At 42.2% G+C, this 23,570-nt stretch overlaps 1 protein-coding gene across 2 annotated transcripts; it reads right to left on the bottom strand.

Moving 5' to 3' along the window:
- LOC147228119 (uncharacterized) lies at window positions 1–21,862 on the bottom strand. 2 transcript variants are annotated; one of them, XM_086156337.1, is made up of 6 exons: window positions 21,615–21,862; window positions 14,194–14,808; window positions 13,956–14,043; window positions 7,774–7,964; window positions 5,069–7,525; window positions 1–3,343 (listed from the first exon to the last, which is right to left on the bottom strand). In XM_086156337.1, the coding sequence occupies exons 2-6, from the start codon at window positions 14,768–14,770 to the stop codon at window positions 2,259–2,261; spliced, it is 4,398 nt and encodes a 1,465-aa protein (XP_086012463.1). In that variant the 5' UTR covers window positions 14,771–14,808; window positions 21,615–21,862; the 3' UTR covers window positions 1–2,258. The 2 variants fall into 2 exon arrangements, with proteins under 2 accessions (XP_086012463.1, XP_086012464.1); XM_086156338.1 differs by lacking the exon at window positions 1–3,343 and having other exon boundaries at window positions 4,487–7,525.
- Between the last annotated feature and the right edge of the window lie 1,708 nt (window positions 21,863–23,570).

Below are 23,570 nucleotides of genomic sequence, written 5' to 3'. Positions count from 1 at the left end.
CATGTTCATGGTCACTTTATTCTTAAGCTCTCAGTGACTTTGTCAAGGCATTATATAGAGAAATCACACTCTCAACAGATTTTCCTTTGACATGATTATGACACATTCTCACAAAAGATTTGTAAGAAACACATCCCTGTTGCAAATCGATTGCCATAAGCCTTTATGAAATAAGGCAGTGTGAGTTTTTTCACAAGGTGTAGAGTAATTGTCTACTAGATGCCGCCAATAGTGGGCAGTTGGCAAATCAAACAGATGAAGTGTTATCATTTGACAACCGGTTGAACTTGTGAGACATAGTCTGTCCTATTTGCTTATTTTAGGATCATTTGTGACAATCCTCGGGCAAACTAAATGGTACTGTTATTACAGGGAAATGAGGAACTACCCATCCTTTGTGAAACAGATCAGCTGCATAAGCTTCTCACAGCCTGGCAGAAACCAGACCGAGATATTGTGCTCAAACATATAGTGAGTTCCTAAATATGTATGTATGTACGTGTTAAGTTCTGGATGAAGTGAGATCATAGACATTTTAGTACTCAAGCAGGAGTGAGGTAAGAGTTTTAGAGGGTATCCATTAGATAAGATGATAAGATGTACGTGGCTGATCACTGATCAATACATGTTAACGTATTCTATTTAAGAACTTTGATTAACTCCAGAGGTATTAAATTCATTTTATTAACATGAAATTTTGATTTGGAAGTAACACAGAGATTTCTGTCATCATTAAAAAAAAACAATAGGGGAAACTTTACATTTGAAAACATGCAACTCATTGGGGTTCTAAAAGACTTTGTTTAAATAAAGCATTTAAATGGGAACATCCAGGCTTCCATTACTCCATAATAAATAAAAAGACAAGGAAAAATTTAACAACTAAATCTAAGAAACTAATGAAACCGTTACATTTTCGGTCTATTGTGTTCAGTTTGACCTTGTAACCACTCCACCTATTACCTTGACAGGCCCCTAAATAATTTTAAATCACAGGAAAGAATAATACCAAGCATCTAAACCAAACATCCATTATTCTATATCAGTAAAGCAATCCATAACTGGTATATATGACTTGTAGAGGGCATTTATATTTCTAAATCTCGAGTTAAAACAGTAAGGGGTTTCCCTTTGTTACAGCCAGCAGTCATTTAAAGTAATATAAACAATGAAAAAGTCCAGCTTTGTCAAAAATAAAGCATAAACACCTAGATGGTTATGAACTGGTCAAATGGGAAGCACAGGGTATAAAGAAGCAGTGATGGCAAAAGCTTTTAGAGAAAGGGAAAGAAAAAGCTTGCTCGCACACTTTTCTCATTGAAACTAATTTAACAAAAAATATTGAGTGTTGATTGCGTCAAATATCTAATGTGATTGTGCAACTCCTTATATTCTCATGTTTCTCTCAGTTCATATTTCTAATGTGCTTTAATTGATTCACATTTGGCAAAAAATGGAAAATGCCTTCATCAGCACTAATCTGTGACAAAGTCACAATGTGCAATGTCAGATCACAGATGTACATACTGACCTCATCCCGACAAGTCACAAGCATTGAAACACAGACAGTGGTAACATTATTGGTGACAAAGCTTGCCATAGTGTCAACAATAGTATACAAAAATAACCAGAGTTGCCTAGGAAGCTTATCCTCCTTCCAAATACCCTGGAAGAGAGGAAAAGCGGAAACTCTGTTCTCTACAGTAGTATTGGGTCACTACACTATTGCTCCACTTTGGCTGCAACAGTCTAAATCTCAGTTTCAGTGTTTTTGATGCTAGTCCTATAAATGTACAGCGCCTTACTAAAAACAGTTCTGAAGGTACAGAAGCTGACTGAAGGAACTCACCCAGAATCTAATAGAGGCCACAAACATTTTGCACTAAATCAAATTTAAAACACCATGAGAAATCAGCAATTTTATTAAATACAAGACAAATGTGTCTTTAAATTAAGATATAGCAATATCAGTTTGTGCCTACCTGTTGGTATTAAGAGTATTTCTTGTCCTTTGTTGAAACATCAAAATGTTCAACTTTTAGCACTGTATTATTTCTATAAATCTACACTTATTCCCATGAGCAAGAAAGGTGAATTTCAGAAAAATATACTAGGGTAGTTTCTGGCCATGACTGGTTTTCCAATCAAAATATTTACTTCCTGTTACCAAACAATATGTGCCTTCATTTCTACCTCTGCAAATATGAATACAGGTTTAGCCCCTGGATGAAATCTGAATGAAATACCTCATTTGTTTCTCAGTGATGAGTCTCCAGCTCAACCACAGTCCACTCTCCTTGTGGGGAACTCCCTGTAGCTTCTGGGGAAAAACTACTCACGGAGGTGACTGTGGCAGAGGGTGGAGTGAGAGGATGCAAAAGGTTAGGCCAAAGGCTGCTCTCCAAGGGGCTCAATGTTCCTCCCACACCTCCTGGCAACAGCATCAGGGAGGAGCACCCATCATCATTCAGCAACAAGGTTTGATTTATCAGCTGCTGTACAATGTCAACTTTCTTTTCCCATTCAAGCTCTAAAGATGTGGGTTGGTTAGTAGACTCCGGAAGACAAGGTGATAAGCTTTTGACATTTTGAGACGGAGTAGAAGACTTTGGGGATTCTGGGTGAGAAAGGGAGTTCCTATCAGGGGGCAGAGAATCGTGATGTTTGTCTACAAAGGTGGTTACCATTTTACAGTTCCTGTCATACCCTTGATTTGAAGTCTTTCGCAAGGGCTCCTCAGAGTCATAGCGATGCTTTATTTCTTCACCTTCAGCCTCTTCATCACTGTTCTCCAGGGATTCATAGATAGTGCAGAGACCAGAAGAGGGTGAAAGTAGCACTGTCTCACCTTTTTTAGACTGTTGCAGCTCTTGTTGCCACTGCATGATTTGCTGTCTTTGCTTCAGCTCTTCTTGTTGCTGATGCAGTTGTAATTCCACATCTCTCCTCTGCTTCAGCTCTTCTGTTGTGAGCTTTTCATCCTCTTTTGGCACCTCTACGTGTTCACAGAGCCTCCGCTCCTCCTCATTGCTTTTTATCTCTTCCTCAGTCTCTTCTGCCTTTCGCCTTCGCTCTTCCCTCTCCTTTTTCTCATGCTCTGTCTCCTCAGGGGGTTTGCTCTGCTGTGCTCCATGTTGCTGCAACTTCATCAGCTGCCTATGGTGCTGCTCAAGCCTGCCAGGCTGGGGGCTGAGTGGCTGTATCCCTACACCCCTGTGGGGGAGGTCGGTACAGGCCAGTCGGGGAGGTATGAAAGCATCACTGTGAGTTTTGAGAATGTCGCACTCAGTTTTTGCATATGCAGCGTGATTGCAGCGATGAGGGTGCAGGAGTGCAGTGAAGCCTGTGTACGAGAGGAAGTAGGGAGGAAGATTACAGTAATAGGTCAGAGGCAGTAGGACAAGGACAGGACTGCAGTGCGAGTACAAGCAAGGGATGTGGAGGAAAGGAGGGGTTTCAGGGGTGAGAAGTGAGTCAGCGATTAGCACAGACACTAGCATTTATCTAAAACCCCAAACTGACAAGCCAATCTGCAGATTTTATGCCTAATGACCAATTTTATATGGCTTAAAATCTGAACAGCAATGGCCAACTCTTTTTGAGCTCAAAGTAATGTGCAAACTGTGGGAGAAAAAAAAAAGAAGCAGAAAATAGTCCTCTGAGGCGAGGTGACTGGGGGTGGCGGCTCGAGCAAGGGTTGGAAATTTGAGCAGAGAGAAACTGTGCATACTTAATTTGTTTGTATGAAAAATGGCACACATTTGCGCAGAAAAAGATTTAGCCAACTTCCTGTATATGCAATCCCCCTTCAGCCAAACAACCTCAAGGCTCAATGCCAGCTGAACAGTCACCTTTGGATTATGATTAAATGATACATGCAAAAGTTTTGAATGTAACCTAGACCTCAGACTAAAAAGGAAAAAGGCTGTGCCTTAAAAAGTAACAAGACATGCAAAAGCACAGTAAACAATAACAGTGCTGTTGAAAGTGGCGCAGGGATGCTAAAAAGGGAGCGCAAACAGTGAAGATGACACCACACCCACAGTATCTGGGAGGAAAAATTTAAACTGCACCAAAAATCATCCAGGAACAGGTCTTTCTGGAGGCAATCTTTGTTGCTTCAAATGCTGGTGTTGAATCCATAGAGGGGAGGTCTGGTGGAGTAGATCAACTCTTTTGCCATAGTTTTTTTCAGGATGTTTCTTTTTTACAAACTCAGCCTTTGTTTTTTGGAAGCGTTGGGTGAGAGTTCAACTACTAGTGTTTTAGATGGCGAAAGACCAAAATCTACATACAAATAGCTTTGACATTCAATGCAAGAGTTTTGCTGAATCTGTCTAACGACTGGGTGGAAGTGAAGATGAAATGGAGCGCTGAATATACCTAAAAGTGGCAAACCTTGAATATGATTCTACCAAATATAGATCAAACACGTCACCTCCTTAATACCATTTTTTTGAAAAACATCATAAAATGAGAGAGTACATTGTAACAAAAATCTAATCTTTATTTTTCAGTTTTTAGGGTTCATTATTCCAAAAGATCAATAAACAAAGAAAACACGTGTACAATTTAAAGTGCAAGACATGAGTGACCAGGGATTGAGTTTGTTCAGTATAAAGTACCTGGATAAATATAGGTGAAAATGTTGAACATTTCATTCCACACATTTTGCGAAGCTTTGTTTTTTCCCTTCCCTCTGTAAGCTGCATTGTCAGAAGAAAATTCAACTCTGTACCAGTTTAGGAAGCCAAGTGATTCTGTTCCGAGGCACATTCCCCGGATATTTAGAGCAAATAGTAGTAGCTATTGCACATACAGGAATTTAAGCCAAATACTCATAATGCACAATTATGTTAGAGAAGTGCCATCACTGTTTTCCTTTTATTCTTCCCTTTTTGCTCTCTGTATTAGTTTCCCTTTAAATCATATCCACCCCCAGAGACTTTGGGACCAACACTGATTACCAGAATCACAACAGTGATATATAATTTCAAGGAGGCTAAAATAGTGCTAAAGCAAAGTGGGGGTATTACTAGGAAGCTGAGGGAGATGAACTATACATTACCTGCAAAAGAGTTTTCAGTTTTTTCACAGATAGCAGAATGCTGCATTGAGCTCTGCATTGGAGAAGGATCTGGGGTTTTGTCTGACCCTGGTGCTTCCTCCTCAACATGCTCAGAAGGCTTGGTTTCCTGCTTCCCACATGCAATATATTCCTGCTCTACATGACCTGACTGGCTGTGCTGTGGTTGGATAAGACCAAGGTCCTTGGCCTCTTCAGGAGGTGCTTCCAGAGAAAAGACACCAGGGATATTAATACAAATCTCCTCTGTGGAGTGAGCATTGGAGTTTGAAGCTGTGGTCAAGGAATCAAAGACATAAGATGCCAATGAAGTAACGGAGGGTGGGGTTGTTTCATCATTAATACCAGTTTCAACTTCTTCACCTTCTTCTAAAGTCGACAAGCAATGATGAGTTGGAGACTTGCCCACAACGGTTATTTGGGTTAGTGGTGGACCCTCTAAGGAATCATCCAACTGTGCTTCTCCCTCTGTGTCACTCACTTCATCTTCAGTTACTGATGATGATGGTGGATTAGACATCTGGGCACTTATAACAATTTCATCAGCAGATATGGTGTCCGTCTTGGCATTCTCCTCTTTCTCTGTTCTTTTCATGTGGATGCCCTGGTCTTGGTTGTCTACATCATTCTGGGCAGAAGGCACCAAGACTTGTACATCTTTAAATTGGGGCTTCCTTTCTCGACAACAGTCACCTAGACCTTCTAGAGTGCTGCTCTCACTGCACAAGGGTTTCAACAGAGCAGGTAGGCGGGATTGGGGTATATTCTGCATTGAAACTTTAGTGGATTGAAGCTCGTACATATAGATTTCCGCCTTGTCTGATGAATGAGGGGAAAATTCTTGGTTTTCAGTGACTAAGGAAACGGAGCTTGGTTCAAACCAAGCCTGGGCTACAGACTCAAATGTGGTCTCACTGTCTGCTTGCCAGGGACCTACCAATGGATTTGCTGCAGCTGCACCTGCCACCTGCTTAGCTTGTTGCTGAAAAGGCTTGGCCAAGGGACTGCTAAAGGGATTTGGTTGGTCCCATTGAGCAGCAGGGGCCGAGGGTAGCTGAGGAGGAGGTGGTGGTTGGGCCAACCTGTTCAAGTTGTCCAGCCTTTCATCCTCAGCAAAGTCATCTTCATCTGCATTCCCATAGCTTTCCAGTCCGCTCTCTGTCACGCCTTCACTGGCCATCTCAACATCCTCATCCTCTTCATCATTGTCATGCCTAGGTCTCAGTGGTTCATCAGTACGCTCTGAGCAAACATCCATATCACAGACTCGATTATTGTCATCATCATCATCATCATCGTCTTCGTCTTCATCCTCCTCCTCAAAGTCATTCACTGGTATGTCAAGGACCTTCTCAAAATCAGATAAACCTGCTGAGGCTCCTTCCATGCCTCCCTTGGGACTACTCTCTCCCAAATCACCTGTACCCTCTATGCCCTCAAGGGGGGCTACGGCTTGTGTTGAATCAGCAGCCTGCAGCTTTGCCGCTGCTTGCTTCCCACCAGTGGCCTGCAGTGTTGCCACCCCTTGGTTTGCAGCAGAGGCCTGCACCTTCACTACTCCTTGCACTGTATCTTCCTCCTCAAAGTCATTCAATGGTATGTCCAGAACCTTCTCAAAATCAGGTGAACTTTCTGAGGCTCCTTCCATGTCCATAAGTCCTTTGAGACTACCACCTACAAGGTCATCTGTATTTTCTGTGCCCTCCAGGAGGCCTGCGGTTTGCGTTGCACCAGCGACCTGCAGCGATGCCACTGCTTGTGTTATACCATCAGCCGGCAGTATTGCCTCTGCTTGCGTTGATGCTTCTTGCGTTGCACCTAAGTTATTCACTGATATGTCAGGAACCTTCTCAAAATCAGGTGAAACTACTGAGGCTCCTTCCATGTCCATGGCTCCTTTGAGACTACAATCTTCAAGATCATCTATACTTTCTGTTCCCCCCAGGAGGACTGCAGCCTGCATTCTACCAGTGGCATGCAGCGTTGTCACTTCCTGTGTTCCACCGTTCGTCTGGAGCGTTGCTGCTGTTGGTGGTGTACCAGTGGCTTGCAGCTCTGCTTCTGATGTGGAAGTTTTTGAATCCTTTGTCCCCTTAAAAGAGGTGAATGGCAACACAGCCCGAGTGGGTTTCGTTTCAAGTTTGGTTTTGGGTGTGCTGCTATTTGCTGGTGGGGCTCGGCTAACGGGATGTAATTTGTTAAGGGTAGGGAAACACGTAGCGACTGCTCTAGGTTTCTTTGTGGGACACGGTTTTGCAGGAGACTCAGTCTTTGAACGTGTAACCTTGGGATCTGCTGCTTTTGTCGAAGACATTTTGGGTTCGGAGCTAGTTTTTCCAATAGCCACATGCTTAGAGGGTTCGGGTTTTTTGGGGGTAGTTGGCATGACAGTTGTTTGAGGTCTTTTGGCTGTTGCAGCAGAATGAGGTCGACTGACATCTGGAGGAAAGAAATAGACATTTGACAAAACAGATTCCAGACTTTATTTTCCTGACAATGAATGTGAATTTATCATTTTATAATAGTAAGGATGAATTCCATTTAATTTAAAAAATATTACCTTAATTTTTTATTCCAAGTTTTCATCACTCAACGCATGACAAACCCAAAAGCAATAGAACCAATGCCATCAGAGGAGTAAATATATTACATAATCACATGCTCCCCGGAGTAAAGCATATTCCGACCTTTATGAAGAGCAGTAGTAGCCGATGCAGTTCTGATCGGCTGTCCTGCAATGGCCCTGGAGGTAGAAGTGGCCGCAGTTACTCTGGAAGCACCAGTTTTGGTAGTTACAGTGGTGGATAGCCGAGCCGCAACTGTGGTGGGTCTTGAGGTGGAGTTTGCCTGTCTAGATCTTGAGGGACCTGTAGCAGGTCTGGGGGCAGAGAAGAACTGATATGCACAAGTACCAAAATGCAAACATTTAAAAACATTTGCAAGTGTGTTGGTATTCATCAAATCACTGGTAAATACTAAAACATAAAAAAACTCCAAAGTTCTAATGGAAAAATCAAATTAAACAGAGTTGCACGACTGTCTTAATTCATGGTTAAATTCTTTAATCAAAACCGTTATGAAAACCCAAGATAAGAGAATTCTTGTCAAAATCTTCTTATTGTGCCAACTGGACTTGATTTTCTTCCCTTGCATCTCTCAGATGAGATGAAACGCTCATATTTCCCTTGAGGCTTCTTCCGTTCTTCGGAACTGAAAATCAAGTACAGCTGCTACAATGAGAAGATTTTGACTAGAATTGGATATCTGAGAACCTCTAGAGCCAAGATGAGATAGAAAGAAAGCTGGTAGAACACGTGAAAACAGTACAAAAAAAAAGCATGACAAAATGTGACAAAAAGGATTAATATCAGAGGACAGACAAATAATTCAGGAAAGGTTAATGACCAAAAATCGCCAAGAGGATACAGCAGGCTGAAGTTCAGAATGCTGATCAACTTACTATGAATTGTGTTCTAAGCTCTTTTTATTTAGTCTCCAGAAGTTCATGACACTACTTCACTCATCTATTCAGTTGCTCTGACAAGCCGCTTTTACTTCTCTTTATTTTCATATACTGAGCACTGATTAACTAGGGTAAGTATGAGCTACCATATTTTTCGGACAATAAGTTGCAGGTTTTTTTTTCATAGTTTTGCCGGGGGTGCGACTTATACTCTTGAGCGACTTATGTGTGAAATAATTGAGCTCTCTTGCTCTTTCGTGTGTCTGTGTCTGCGTGTGTCTTTAATATAACACACACATGGCAACCAATCAAAATTCAGCGGGGGCGGGTCATGGCAGAAGTGTGTTGTGAAAAAAGACGCTACCAGCGACTTCTGTACCTATGATAATTGATCATTTAAACATTCGTGCTAACTGATAAAAACAACTAAGAAGGGCTGAACAAAAATGGCACCGAAAAGAATATCATATTCTGCAGGTTACAAGGTGGAAGTAGTGAAATATGCAGCCGAAGATGGCGATCGAGGAGCAGAGAGAAAGTTTGAAGTTAGTGAGAAACTTGTAAGGGACTGGCGAAAAGCGGAGGTTACTCTTACTGAAATGAAGAAAACTAAAAAAGCTAATCGCGGGCTGAAAGCTAGCTGGTCACGGCTAGAGGAACGAGTTCACACATGGGTGCTTGAACAACGTGCTGCTGGGAGAGGCTTGTCAACAGTACAGTTGCGTCTGCCAAGGAGATAAATACAAATGACTTTGCGGGAGGACCTTCCTAGTGTTACAGCTTCATGCAACGCAATCGCCTCTCTATCAGAGCAAGAACGCCATCCTGTCGGGATCCAAAAAGGCTGGAATAATTGGAACTGCAAGTGACAATGACTCTGACGTAAGTAATGTACCGGCAGTTGAGGAAGCGGCGCACTGTCCACCTTGAGAGTTGGCGGAGTTGTTGAGAAGTGACATCGAAGAAGATTTCGTTGGATTTAGTGATTAAGAGTGACACAGATTGTTTGGTTGTAGCATGTGCTATATGCTATCGTTATTTGAATGACTCTTACTGTAATATGTTACGTTAACATAGACTACCAGGCACGTTCTCAGTTTGTTGTTTATGCGTCATATAGGCTGTACTTGTTCAGCCTGTTGCTCTCAATTCTATTGTCATTTTAAATTGCCTTTCAAGATGAAATGTCTATTCTTGGTCTTGGATTTTATTAAATAAATTCCCCCCCCAAGAATGCGACTTTTACTTAAGTGCCACTTGTAAATGTTATTTTTCGTTCTTTATTATGCATTTTTGGCTGGTGCAACTTATAATCCGGAGCGACGTATAGTCCAAAAAATACGGTACATTAAACTAAACAGTAGACCGTGGCAGTGATGCACAAGTCAAATGTCAAACTAAAGCTAAAGTTAAGAATAAAAAAACATTTGGGGTTGTTTCACTGCCACAGAGTGAACCCTTTTCTTGCTCTAAGACTCATGTGTAATTTGATAATAACTTTCCTTTTAAATTTCCCTGATTTTTGCAGTTTTGCATTATCTTCCTCCTACTTTTGGGTCTTTTCATACAGAAAGGTTTCACTTTAACATCACACACCTGACCGAGACGTTTGGATATTATTCTACCAACACCAATCTTCGTCTCGCTCCTGAGATCCCCAGAACACTGGAGGGTAAAGACTCTGCAGATCCGGGCAGGAGCGCTCGCAGTTACCTTCAAGCCCAGGTTTTTAAAGGTGAGGGAGGCATGGAGGGCTAAGAGCCAGGCTAATGTTATTGAGCTAGCCGCTAGCCACACATCAAAGAGCAGTGGCTCTGGGAAGACCAGAAGCAATGGACTATGCACTTATAAACAATGCAAAAATTCGAAAAGCCTAGATCTTTTTCTTCCCGTAAGGTAAGTTCACGTGCACCATTGTAACTGCAGTCTATATGCCAAACTTGCTATCATGATACTTTTTACATCCATCAGTGCGCAGCAGACTTTTCTACCAGAGACTGCATTTACGGTTACAGGCTATATCTATCACTCAGAGACAGTGCTCCCCAAATTCCACCAGCATGTTTCCTCCAACAAAATGGGAAAACGTTTTGATCATATTGATAAAAATATTGGTAGTGCTGACACTGCAACCCCAACTCCACCACATGGCACAGTAAGACCACCTTTCTTTGTTCCTCATTCCTACGTAGTAATCACCCGCAGCACTAAGCTCATAGGAGTATTCATGGACATTTTTAACCCATTACTTGCCCAGGTATCTGGGCCTTCTTCAAATTCACCTCTATTGCAATTGTGCCGAAACACCCCAGGCCCTCAAACAGCCTTATCAACAACTGCTGTGTAACACTCACACCGAGTGCTATGAAGACCTTTGTGAGACTGATTCTAGCACACCTGAAAAGCAGTCTGTACTCCTATTTCTGCAAAAGGTAAACTGGTGAGGATGGTAGAGGATGTATAGTCCACAGCGTTGCACTCTGTGCTCAAACATCTGGACAATAAGTAGTCATACGAAAGAGTGCTGTTCATTTCAACACCGTAAATCCCTTTAAGTCACTAAGCTTAAAGATGTATGCATTAACGCCTCCCCCTGTTAAGTGATTATGGGACTTCCTAATCAAGCATGTTAGGTCAGGCCACATCTTCTCCACAGCATCATACTCAATGCAGGCAATAAACAAGGTTGTGGTACAAAAAGGCTGTGTAGTCGGTCCATTCCTCTACCATATTCTGTAAAGTTTGCCGACAACACCACATGGGTGGATCTTTTTAGGTACAGTATCTGGCTGAAAGACCAGCAATCTGCATCCTCCACACCTATGTGCTGCCTGTAAGCAAACTGCAGAGGGTCCAGGGAAGCAATCATCTTCTTCACTCATAGGACTCTATACCACCTTGAGGGTGCAGGAAGCACTGTGAGTCACCTTCTTTGACTTCTCCAGTGCCTTCAACAGCGCCCAACCCACCCTCCTCAAGGACAAACTGCTGGGTATGCAACTTCACCCTGACATCACTTCCTGGATCCTGGACTCCCTCACAGGATGGCCACAGTATATTAGGGTGGATGGATTTGTTTCTTAGGCTGTGGTGTGCAGCACAGGAGTGCCCCAAGGTACTGTCCTGTCTTCATTCCTCTTCACCCTCTACAACACCGGTTCCTGCCACCACCATAAGTTCTCCGATGACTCTTCCATCTTTAGAGGCATCAATGATGACAAGGAGTGCAGAGGTCTGATTGCAAGTTTTGTTGAGTGGAGCAACCAGAACCACCTCCAACTCAACATCTCCAAGACCAAGGAGGTAGTTGTGGGCTTCCGATAGAATCGGCGGAGACAGGAGACAGACAATCACCATCCAGGGTGAAGAGGTGGAGATAGTGGACTCCTACAAGTACCTTGGGGTTCACATCAACAACAAACTGGACTGGTCACACAACATGGATGCATCCTTCAGGAAGGATTATAGCAGGATGTTCTTCCTGAGGAGACTGAGGTTGTTTGGCCTCTGTAGCAGGTTCCTCAAGACCTTCTACCAGTCTATGATAGCCAGTGCACTCTTCTTCACTATTGTCTGTTGGTGGGGCGGTGCCAGGACTGGTGAGTTCAATAGGCTTAATAAGATAGTGAGGAAAGCCCGCTTGGTGGTGGGACTGAGCCTGGACCATCTTCAATCGGTGGCAGTGGGGAGGATGAAGGACAAATTGGGAGCTATCCTTGACAATCCTTCCCACCCCCTGCACAATGAGCTGTGGCTGATGTGCTGCTCCTTCAGCCAACGGTTCCTCCCACCTTAGTGCAGAACTGAACGCTTCAGACGCTCCTTTGTGCCCATGGCCATCAGACTGTACAACAGCAGTCTGGATGGCACACAACTCTGACCGGCCTGAATGTACCTGTGCTGCTTCCACGCTTCCACAATTCCACAGTCCCACTACCCTACCCCATTCATGTCAGTGTCCTAATTCTGCTGTCTCTATTATTCTTGTTTGTCCCAGCCCGCATACATCTTGCCTATATTTATTTATTTTATTCATTGCTATTTACTTTTGTCACTCTATTTATAGCACTGTTTAGTTCTAGTTGCGTATTTTTCACCCTCACTGTTCCTTGATGTTGCCCATTGTTATCCCTGATGTTGTTGTCATCTGCTGTCTATTTATCTGCTCTCTATGTAATTTGTTGAGTTCTTGCTATTCTGTCTTTCTATTTATATTCATATTTATTTTCCTTTTTTTTACATTATAACAGTTACGCTGCTGTGACAAAGGAATTTCCCCAATGGGGATCAATAAAATGTATCTTATCTTAATGAATGGATTTCTTGCAGCAATGTCAGATCTACATTTATCCATAACGCCCCTTTTCTTAACTTAAAATATAGCTGGAATCATGAGCAGAATATTGTAGATTTAATTCTAAAAACTACTTTTTGTCTGATAACAGACAGAAATAATTACATTTCCCTGAAATGTAATTTTGTAATTTTCAGGGAAATGTAATTATTTAAATAAATGCACATTACAGGTTTGTTTCTTCCCTCCTCATGACCTCACCAGTTTAAGGGCCCTTTTGGTGACAACATATGGACTGAGATCTACATTACACCTTGTTTGGACTCAAAAGTGTACGAATTCCTGAGCCTGACATTTTCAGCTATCTTCTTGACGATTAGGAGAGGAAGTTGAAGAGTTACAGCAAAGCAGATTTTCCATTTTTTAAATAAAATGATGATATAAATCATGACTCTTTGTTCTACAACAATAATCAGCTTTCTGCCAAATGATTGGAGACAGTTTTATCTACAATAAAAACATAAAACTGGGAAGCGAGATACTGAAGTAAGGCTAAAACACAGATGAGTAAAAGTGAGAGTTGCACTGCAAAGTTAACCCATTCTTACGAGATAGATGATTTAATTTTTGCAACTATTTACTTTGCTTTAATACATATTACTTGTCATAACTTCTATTGCATTTTGTGTGATTTGCTTTTAAGGCAACTTGAAACTAGAAATTTTTCACTCCCAAAAAAATTTAACAAATGGCTCCTTCAAGCAAAACTTTTTACAATGGCTGAATTTGATACCAGTATTTAGAGCCAATTACTCAATACAAATCACTAGGTCAGAAGGAGAGGGATTGAGAAATCAAATCAAAAGCTGTGTGTCACTCTCTCCGAAGGGTTGATCTCAACCAAAGCACGCTTGTATTAGGCACAGGTCTTCTGTATCATTTGCTCTGTTAGGGCTCTTATTTTCTGCAAACCTGACTCCCACTCCAAAAGTGAAATCTAACTCACTATGGTCCAAGCATCAGGATTTTGACTAAGTCACTCAGTCAGCAGCACAACAGTAAACTTAGGACTTTAACTACTAATGTTTTTTGTGATAAATATGCAAACATACCTGGTAGTCTTTGGAATAGCATCAGTCTGCACTTTCGTTGTTATCAAAGTACTATTTTTTAGGGCAGCAGATGTTGGCGGCCTGGAGGCTACAAAAACAAAGTAAAGGAATAAAATTAATTTTATTGGAGACTGCAAAGTAGGGTGAAACATAAGTACAAATGCTGCAGGATGGTGATGTGATACCACAAGGGGGTGAGACAGGTTTTCCTATTCAATTATAACTTCTTTACACTTACCAATACTTTTGGGTTTACTGGTCTTGGTTGCTTGTCTCCCAGTAGGATTCCCATCCATTGTTGAAGGTTTAGTACCATTTGTTGCTGAGGTTGCAGCACCAGATGTTTTAGCTGGTCCAATAGGCCTTTTAGTGGAATATCTGACTGTGAGAGAAACAGCTGCAATGTCCAATGAACTTTTAGGTATTGTTCCTGCTGTTGAAGCATTTGCTGAAGGTGCTGCCACTGTTGTTTTCTTGGCTAGGGTTGTCTTTGTTGAATTATTTGATGACTGGATGCTATTCATAGCGTGTTGTGAGGAGGTACCTGCTTGGGACTTTGATCCAGAATTCCCTGCAGCTTTACAAGTGGCCCGCATTTTTGACGCAACAAATTGTGTTTTTACCTTTGACTGTGTTGTTTCCGGGTTCTCATTTGCTTTTGTTGGAGCATGAGCTGCTTTATTATTTGCTGCTTGCTCTGGTAATGTTGCAGGTTGCTCCATTATGTTCTGAAATACAGAAGGGTCTGCAGCTCCGACACCTTCAGTGGGCTCTGTGACATCTGTGGTGTCCATGGTAACCCCATCAGCTTTCATTCCCTCTTTAGCTTAGCTCCTACCAATTTTTTATGTTCCTGAAAAAGAACAAACATTTTAAATATATACTGGGCTTCTCATAAAGTTAATGTGTCAACAATTGATGGTAAGGGGCTACTAAGGAATTTTGTCTGAAAAACAGGAAGTGGGCAAATTGTACACTATATAATCTGTTTTGTGACTAGTCTCAGTTCCACCTGGACATCATCATTTCGGAGAACCTTTTAATGCAACAAAATACACAGTCTGTGGTATACATACACCTTATAATCTTATTTCATCCACTAGGCTGTCAGGATGCTCAACTCCCTCCCTGCTCTGCCCCTTCAGCTCATGAATGAAGCTTAGTTGCAGCAAGACAGAATACATTTGTGTGAATGGGAGGAACCCCAGTGAGGCGACAGGGTGTGAAGCTTAAGATGGTGGAGAATTTTTGCCCAGTGACCGCTTGCTTTTCATGCTTTGCAATGTATGAGGTCCTGGGTTCGATCCCTGGAATCTCCACTGTAAGTCGCTTCGGATAAAAGCATCTGTCAAATGTATTCTATTCCTTAGGACGACAGTCGAGTACCATGGAGTGTGGAAAAGAGGTGAATAACTGGCTCCAAGCAGGTTGGAATGGGTGAAGAAAAGTATCAGGAGTACTATATATACACTGCTCAAAAAAATAAAGGGAACACTTAAAAAACACATCCTAGATCTAAATGAATGAAATATTCTTATGAAATACTTTGCTCTTTACACAGTTGAATGTGCTGACAACAAAATCACACAAAAATGATCCATGGAAATCAATTGTATCAACCCATGGAGGTCTGGATTAGGAATCACACTCAAAATTAAAGTGTAAAAACAAACTCCAGGCTGATCCAACTTTGATGTAATGTCCTTAAAACAAGTCAAAATGAATCTGTGTTGCTTCCTGAGTGGACACTATGATTTCACAGAACTGTGATTGACTTGGAGTTACATTGTGTTGTTCAAGTGTTCCCTTTATTTTTTTTGAGCAGTATATATATATATATATACACACACACACATATATATATACACATACACACACACACAAACACACACAGATAAACTGGGCTACTCTAGATCAAAGAAGGAGAGGAGGAAGGCGTGTTCAGAAGAAGAGAGAAGAGGAAAGGCAAGAGTCTGGGACTGAGAGTAGGGATTTAGGATCTTAAAAAGTGAGAGGATGCCTGAAGAATGGAGAAGAAGTGTGATGGTGCCTATTATTAAGAATAAGGGGGGTGTGCAGAATTGCAGCAATTTTAGAGGGATAAAGTTGATGAGCCATACAATGAAGCTATGGGAAAGAGTATTTCCATTAACTGAACCTGCTTCTGTATTCAACCGCCATGTATTTACCAAAAGGGTTGAATCCTTTGTTCCAAGGATTGACCCCCATGTGTCAAACAAATTCTCACCTTCCTGATTACTCAGGTACACACTCTACAGGTGAGTGATGAGAGGGGGAGGCAAATCGTCTCTGCACGCTCACCCATCGGACCATGAGACCCATGCTGTGAAGTCATAAACTTGTTATAACTCTAACAGTTACACCCTAGCAGCTACTCTCAGGTGCATAAGAGGTGACTGTATATAGAAGCAAAGACAATTTTTCCCACCAGTCCGGACTGTGGTCCCAAGCTCCATGTCCCGAACCGACTATCGGACCTACAGGCTGCACCCGCAGATCTGAGAGCTAAACCCCATCCCCAGATCGCCAGCTGTCTGCTGTCCCAGAGGTGTGTCCAGAGAACACCTCACTCCTGTTGACGACCCCAAATCCATTGCGGATCTGACGTGATCGTCGTCGGAAGCGGCCCTTCCATACCAGAACATCACATCCCTGATCAGCTCATTACAAGTGGCTAGTTTTTGAGTTATTGTTCAGTTTTGTGATGGGGCTGTAACTGGTGTTTTCCTGTCGTGCCTTAGGTAATCACTATATTCCCATGTCATTGCTATTGTTACCTTGTTAACATGGTATTTGTCTAACTCTCTCTACACAAACGCACCTCCACGTAATCTTTACACAGGACATTATCTACTGGCGTTTTATTCATTCCTTTGTGCCCTCTGGCCCCAGCCATGTGGTAGCACCAGGTGGTAGCCTTTGGACTACAACTGCTGCCATTTTGGTAGTTTTTATTCAGACCACCATTTTGTAGTTTGTAGGCTTCCACCATTTTTGTAGTCCACACACACACACACACACACACACACACACACACACACACACACACACACACACACACACACACACACACACACACACACACACACACACACACACACACACACACACACACACACACACACACACACAGGATTGTCAAATAAACTTTTATATTTCATATCATGTATATATATATATTTTATATATTTCATAAAACTATTTATCTGCATCATGATTTCCTAAAAATGTAAGAATCCAAGGTACCACAGACCCAGGTCTCTCCACTGATATCCCTTGCCCACTTAGCTTCACCTCTCCTTCCCAGAGTCTCACGTCCTACACAGTTCACTATTTAAACACTATAATTTAAAGGTAATGCAAAATATCATCTCATAAAAGCAGTCCAGTTTCAGTGGTTGAAGAATAAAGTTGGGTAGTTACAGGAAAAAAAAAGGCAATGCTGCATACAACATTTCAATGAGGCATTCAGCAATAGCGTTGTCATCTGTTTCTCTTTATAGACTCTTCCCTGTGATAGTGGTTTTGTCACTCTACATATTTCTTTCTCTACACAACTCACTCAAAAACCATGAAGTGATACATCCAACCAGCAGTTACTCAACTTATAAGTCAGCAAAATTACCATAAACAAGCAGGCAGATAGTCAATATGATGCCCTGGAGCCCGAACGCACGATCAGCTACTATGCCACTTACTCGGCAGGGTGAATTAAGGTTAAATGTAATACATCTTTCACTTTGCCTGGCTGCAGAGCTCCTGCTATGCTCCATTGCATGGGGTGTAGCTAAAACCCATGCAATGATGCATCTTCAGTTCATCACCAAGACCAAGGAGGTGGTGGTGGACTACAGGAGGAACCAGAGGAGACCTGTCCCAGCCACCATTCAAGGTGTGGAGGTGGAGATTGTGGACTTGTACAAGTAACTTGGGGTCTACATAAATAATAAACTTAGACTGGACTCATACCCAGATGCCCTCTACAGGAAAGGACAGAGCGTAATGTTCTTCCTGAAGCAACTGAGGCCATTTGGTGTTTGCAGTGGGCTCCTCACTAAAAATAAAGCCTACTTTATCTCAAATGGGAAAAAAAAATCTCTGGAGACAAAGAAGGGCAAGGTTGAATAGTACCCTGACCAGTTACCATTTTGTGAAATTGCAAGATCAGCCGCTATGGCATTGCATTGAGAGTATAGAATGGGCTGAAGGTGGATTCTATTTACAGTTGGCAAAGTCTGAAATCAACTATTGAAGGGATAACATAAAGATCCAGTGTTTTTGTGCAAATGAGAAAGATGATATGATGGCCTAAGGAAGTACTACAAAGAGGATGAAACTAAATTTTAAGGGAACGAACGAAAGGGTAAAAAGTCTCTTTTAGACTTTTTTCCTCTTCCCAAACTAACAAAAAAAACAAACAAACTACAATGTTCTTATGTTGCATAACTTACTAGAAGCCATTTTATGAATTGGCATAAGTCATTTAAACTATGGAAGTGTTTCAGTCACTATTGTAGGTTTTCAAAAACAGCTTATCCAATCACTGAGCTTACCAAGAAATATAGGATAAAAAGACTTGACCACTATTTCAAGCTGGCCCAGTGGTTAACTAAAAGGAAAGGGTAACAGAATGAAGTGATCACGCTAAACATGTTTAAGGCTTGAGGCTGTAGCTTTTAGAAAGGGCATGGTTCGGTAAAAGGAATTGTTGGACAGAGAGGCATAGCAGTCCTCAGACATCGTATGCTGAATGATCAATCAAAAATTGCCGAATTCTGACAATACTATAATATTCCACTATATCAACTGTTAACTGTGAAAATGAACAATAAGCACCCAAGAAAAAAAAAGGCAAATGCCCTAATAAATAAGGTAGTGATCGGTGATTTTACATAATCAATAATTGATCTAAATCATCGATCGACAAACCCACAACATATAGGTTGGGCCTGTCGTTACTTTAGCATTCTCAATCCAAATTTGGTAAGTCAAAGAAAGAGCAAGACAGTCAGACACCACCTGTATGGGTCATTCAGGATTTCACACCCAGATTAACTAAACAACAAGTCATACCAGCAACAGGATCATTTTCTGAGGTGGTGACATGCCTGCATATCAATTACTTTTTTAAAGCAGAGAGAGTGAGTGCTCCCCCACCCACATTCTACTCCTCACACCCATTTCAGTCAAGCGCATGCTGATTATGTAGTGAAGACTGACCCAAACCCAAAAGAATCAAAAGCAGCATCCCTTAGCCATTGACATCGATAGATGATACAGTCAAATGTATGCCTTTGGGCTCTTCCCTTCTTCTGCCACATTGTTCTCCAAAATTAGATCACTCCTATTGAGAGTTGCAAACAGGGAAATAGATTAAGCAATACACAGGAGTGTCGAAGGAGGAAGCAGTGGAAGCAGCAGAACAGAGTTAAAGCTAACAGTAAAATGCATAAGTGCATCAAAAAAAAAAGTCACATATCAGAGAGTGGAAGCCATATATTACATACATTAATTACAGAGTGAAATATTTCAAGTCTTTATTTCTTGAGTGACCATAATGAAAAACAAAATTCAGTGTATCAGAAAATTACAAAATAAAAAAAAGATCAATAAAATCAGGATATTTAAAACCGAAATGTCAGGCTTCTGAAGAGTATGTTTTTGCCATAATACTTGGCTGGACCTGCTTTTGCATGAATTGCAGCCTCAGTGCGACACGGCATGGCAGGGATCAGCCTGTGGCACTGCTCAGGTGTAATGGAAGCCCAGGTTGCTTTGATAACACCCATAAGGTTATCTGCATTTTTGGGTCTGGTGTTTCTCATCTTAATACCCCAAAGATTGTCTTTGGGGTTCAGTTCAGGCTAGTTTGCTACCCTGTCAATTACAGTAACACCATGACCATTGAACCAGCTTTGGTACCTTTGACAGTGTAGGCAGGTGCCAAGTCCTGGTGGGAAATGAAAAATGCATCCCCATGAAGTCAGCAGAAGGAACCATGGAATGTTCTAAAAATTCCTGGTAGATGGCTGCGTTGACCGTTGGCTTAAAAAAAAATCAGAGTGGACCAACATGGCAACCCAAAATCAGACTATGGAAACTTCCCGCAGGGCTCCAAGCAATGTGGATTCTGTGCCCTGCCACTCTTCCTCCACACTCTAGGACCAAATGAGATGCACAATTAACTACCATATGAAAAGAGGACTTTGGACCACAGAGCAAAAGTCCAGTTCCTTTTCTCCAAAGCCCAGGTAAGACACTTCTGAAGTGGTCTCTGGTTCAGGAGGGGCTTAACACTGTGAATGCAACATTGAAGCCCATGTCAAGGACTCGTCTGTGCATAGTGGCTCTTGATGCGGTGACTACAGCCTCAGTCCACTCCTTGTGAATCTCCCCCCAATTCTTGGAATTAATTTTGTAAGACAATCTTCTCCATCCAGTTATGTCTTTTGCTAGTGCACCTTTTTCATACCACACCTTTTCCTTCTTCTCAACTTTTGATGAATATTCCTGGATACAGCACTGTGGAGAATGTCAACAATGGTTTTCTGACATACCTGCAGTTTTCCCCATGACTCTGTATCCTACTGACCTAGACTGAGGGACCACTTAAAGACTCAAGAACACGTTTCAGGAGTTTTGAGGTAATTGGCTTATTAGGGTAAGACATCATGACTTCCAAAATTTGAACTTTTTCAAAATATTCAAATTTTCTGATGCACTGAATTCTGTGTTTCATTATCCATAAGCCATACATCAACAATTCAAAACAATAAATCTATGTAATGAATCTATATGGCTTTCTCTTTCTAAAATGATTGACAAAATATTAAACTTTTTCAAGAGATTCATTTTTAAGATGTACCTGTACGTATTTGTCACAGTCCAAGCAGATTTTTTTTTTTTTTTTAAAAAAGGAAATTAAGCTCGGGTGACCATGAACAGTATTTCTAATACAGCCATCAGGAAAGGAAATCCAAAACGTCACCAAATTCACGTGACGCTATTGTTTTTATGCATCCCGCAAGGACCTAGTATTTTCAACGTAGTACCGCAGTCCTTCCTGATATTTGACCCTCTGTCAAAGATCCAAATTATCCACACGGGCTGCCAATTTCCACTTGTGGACCCATTGCTTTTCGGGGTCTGTTTCTTTTTTCCATCGCTCGTAGAGCGGAGCTTTTACTGCATCACTTGACCCTAGAGACAAACACGCTGGATTCCCCTTCGTTTAGCAGAAGGCCCTCAAAGCAATAGCGGAGGAAGCCGAGGCAGCTGGGAGAGATGTAAGGCACACACAGTCAATAAATTCACAACGATTACGTGCCAGCTGACTCGGCTACCACCATAGAATCAAATACGAGGGATTTAGATAGAAAAATAGGTCGAAAATACCGCTCAGCCTCGCCGTGACAAGCTAACGCTGTACGTCCACCATCCCATCCATCCACAAACTGGCGTCCAAGAGACAAAAGAGGGCGTCTGTAGAGACTACAATGGCGAATTAACACGACGCCTAATAATATATACCTCGTCGAAAAAAAAAATATGGTCGTGATCTAAAAAAAATAGGAGAACGGGGTCATTTCGATTTTTCCCTCGTGTGAAAAACTCAATAATGAAAGAAATAATACGTACCTCTAAATCGACGACGCTGTTCTTCAAGAGTCCAGAAGAAACGGGCAGCGTCCCGGTCCGGCTTCAAGATAAAACGTACAAATAACACGACGCGGCGTAAATTTCACGGGATTAACAAAGGAGACGCTCGGGTAAGTGCCCCTCTCTAAGTCCTTGCTTCTTTCCTTCCCTCCACGTTAAAAACGAGAAGCGGCAGCCAGGGTCATTCATAAAGGAGGGACCCGAACAAGGAGGGCGAGTGAAAGAGGGGTACGGGTGCAACGGATTAAAAAACAATTATGCAGACTGTAACCACGGGGCGGGCCAATCAAAACAGCAGGATTGGCGCTTACGCGAAGTGGGCGTGGTGTCAATTCAAAACAAACGCGAGATCTGAAGGGCTCCCCAACCGCGGTGTCTACCGTCTGATTTATAAAGTCCTCTTATGGGTCTTCTTCTTCTGTCGGCTTTTCCCGTCAGGGGTCGCCACAGCGAGTCAACTTTCTCCATCTAACCCTATTCTCTGTATCCTCCTCTCTCACACCAACTACCTTCATATCCTCTCTCACTACGTCCATAAATCTTCTCTTTGGTCTTCCTCGAGACCTCTTGCCTGGCAGCTCCAATTCCAGCATCCGTCTACCAATATATTCACTATCCCTGCATGACCAAACCATCTCAGTCTGGCTTCTTTGACCTTCTCTCCAAAACATCTAACATGTGCCGTCCCTCTGATAGACTCATTCCTGGTCCTATCCATCCTGGTCACTCCCAAAGAGAACCTCAACATCTTCATCTCTGCAACCTCTAGTTCTGCCTGCTGTCTTTTGGTCATTGTAACAGTTTCTAGTCCATACATCATCGCTGGTCTCACCACTGTCTTGTACACCTTTCCTTTTATTCTGGCTGATAGTCTTCTATCACATAGTACCCCTGACACTTTTCTCCACCCATTCCAACCTGCTTGGACCCGTCTCTTCACCTCTTTTCCGCACTCTCCGTTGCTCTGGACTGTTGACCCTAAGTACCTGAAATCCTCCAGCTTCTTGATATCCACTCCCTGTAGCCTCACCGTTTCACCCGAGTTCCTCCCATTCACACACATATATTCTGTCTTGCTGCGACTAACTTCCATTCCTCTCCTTTCCAGCACATACCTCCACCGCTCTAGTGAGAGCAGACAGCAAGTAGAGGAAAATCTACAGATCACAATGTCATCTGCAAACATCATGGTCCATGGGGATTCCTGTCTAACATCATCTGTCAGCCTGTCCATCACCATTGCGAACAAGAAGGGGCTCAGAGCTGATCCCTGATGGAGTCCCACCTCCACCTTGAACTTCTTTGTTACCCCTACAGCACACCGTACCAATGTCTCACAGCTACCATACATGTCCTGCACCAGTCTAACATACTTCTCTGCCACTCCAGACTTCCTCATACAATACCAGAGCTCCTCTCTTGGCACCCTGTCATATGCTTTTTCTAGGTCTTAAAGTCCTCTTATGGGTCGGGGTCTCAACTCCCATAGCTTGTGGGTCCCCATTAGTTGAGTCATGTCAAAGGAGCCATATGTAATATTTAAGAAGGCTAAGAAAGCACAATATTTCTTAAAATGTATTTTTATGAACAATAAAATGACAAAAAGCATTTTTTCATCTTCATTCAGTCATTACTGCAGCCTCGAGGGCGCACAAGCCAACGTTCTTTTTGAGCAGGGCCCAAGCCCAGAAAAATGCAGAAGTTTATGATATGGGCATCCGATGTAATACTTGGGCCAAACTAAATATGCAAATTGAATCAAGTTGGTCGAGAACCTGGTTAGCAGTGACAGTCATCAGTGCTGTTAACCTACAGGACACTGCTGGAAATTGGGCCGCTGTGGCTCAAAGAAGGGGAGGGAGAAGAGGAAAGGGAAGAGTCTAGGAATGTGACTTGGGACTTTAAATATTGGGACTTTGACAGGAAAAGCTAGAT

Source organism: Fistularia commersonii, chromosome 12, assembly GCF_037954325.1.
Source record: "Fistularia commersonii isolate RoL2024-O1a breed Wild chromosome 12, RoL_Fcom_v1.0, whole genome shotgun sequence".
Lineage (NCBI taxonomy): Eukaryota > Metazoa > Chordata > Actinopteri > Syngnathiformes > Fistulariidae > Fistularia > Fistularia commersonii.
The sequence above is the reverse complement of the archived record's forward strand: the minus strand, read 5'-3'. Positions and strand labels throughout refer to the sequence as shown.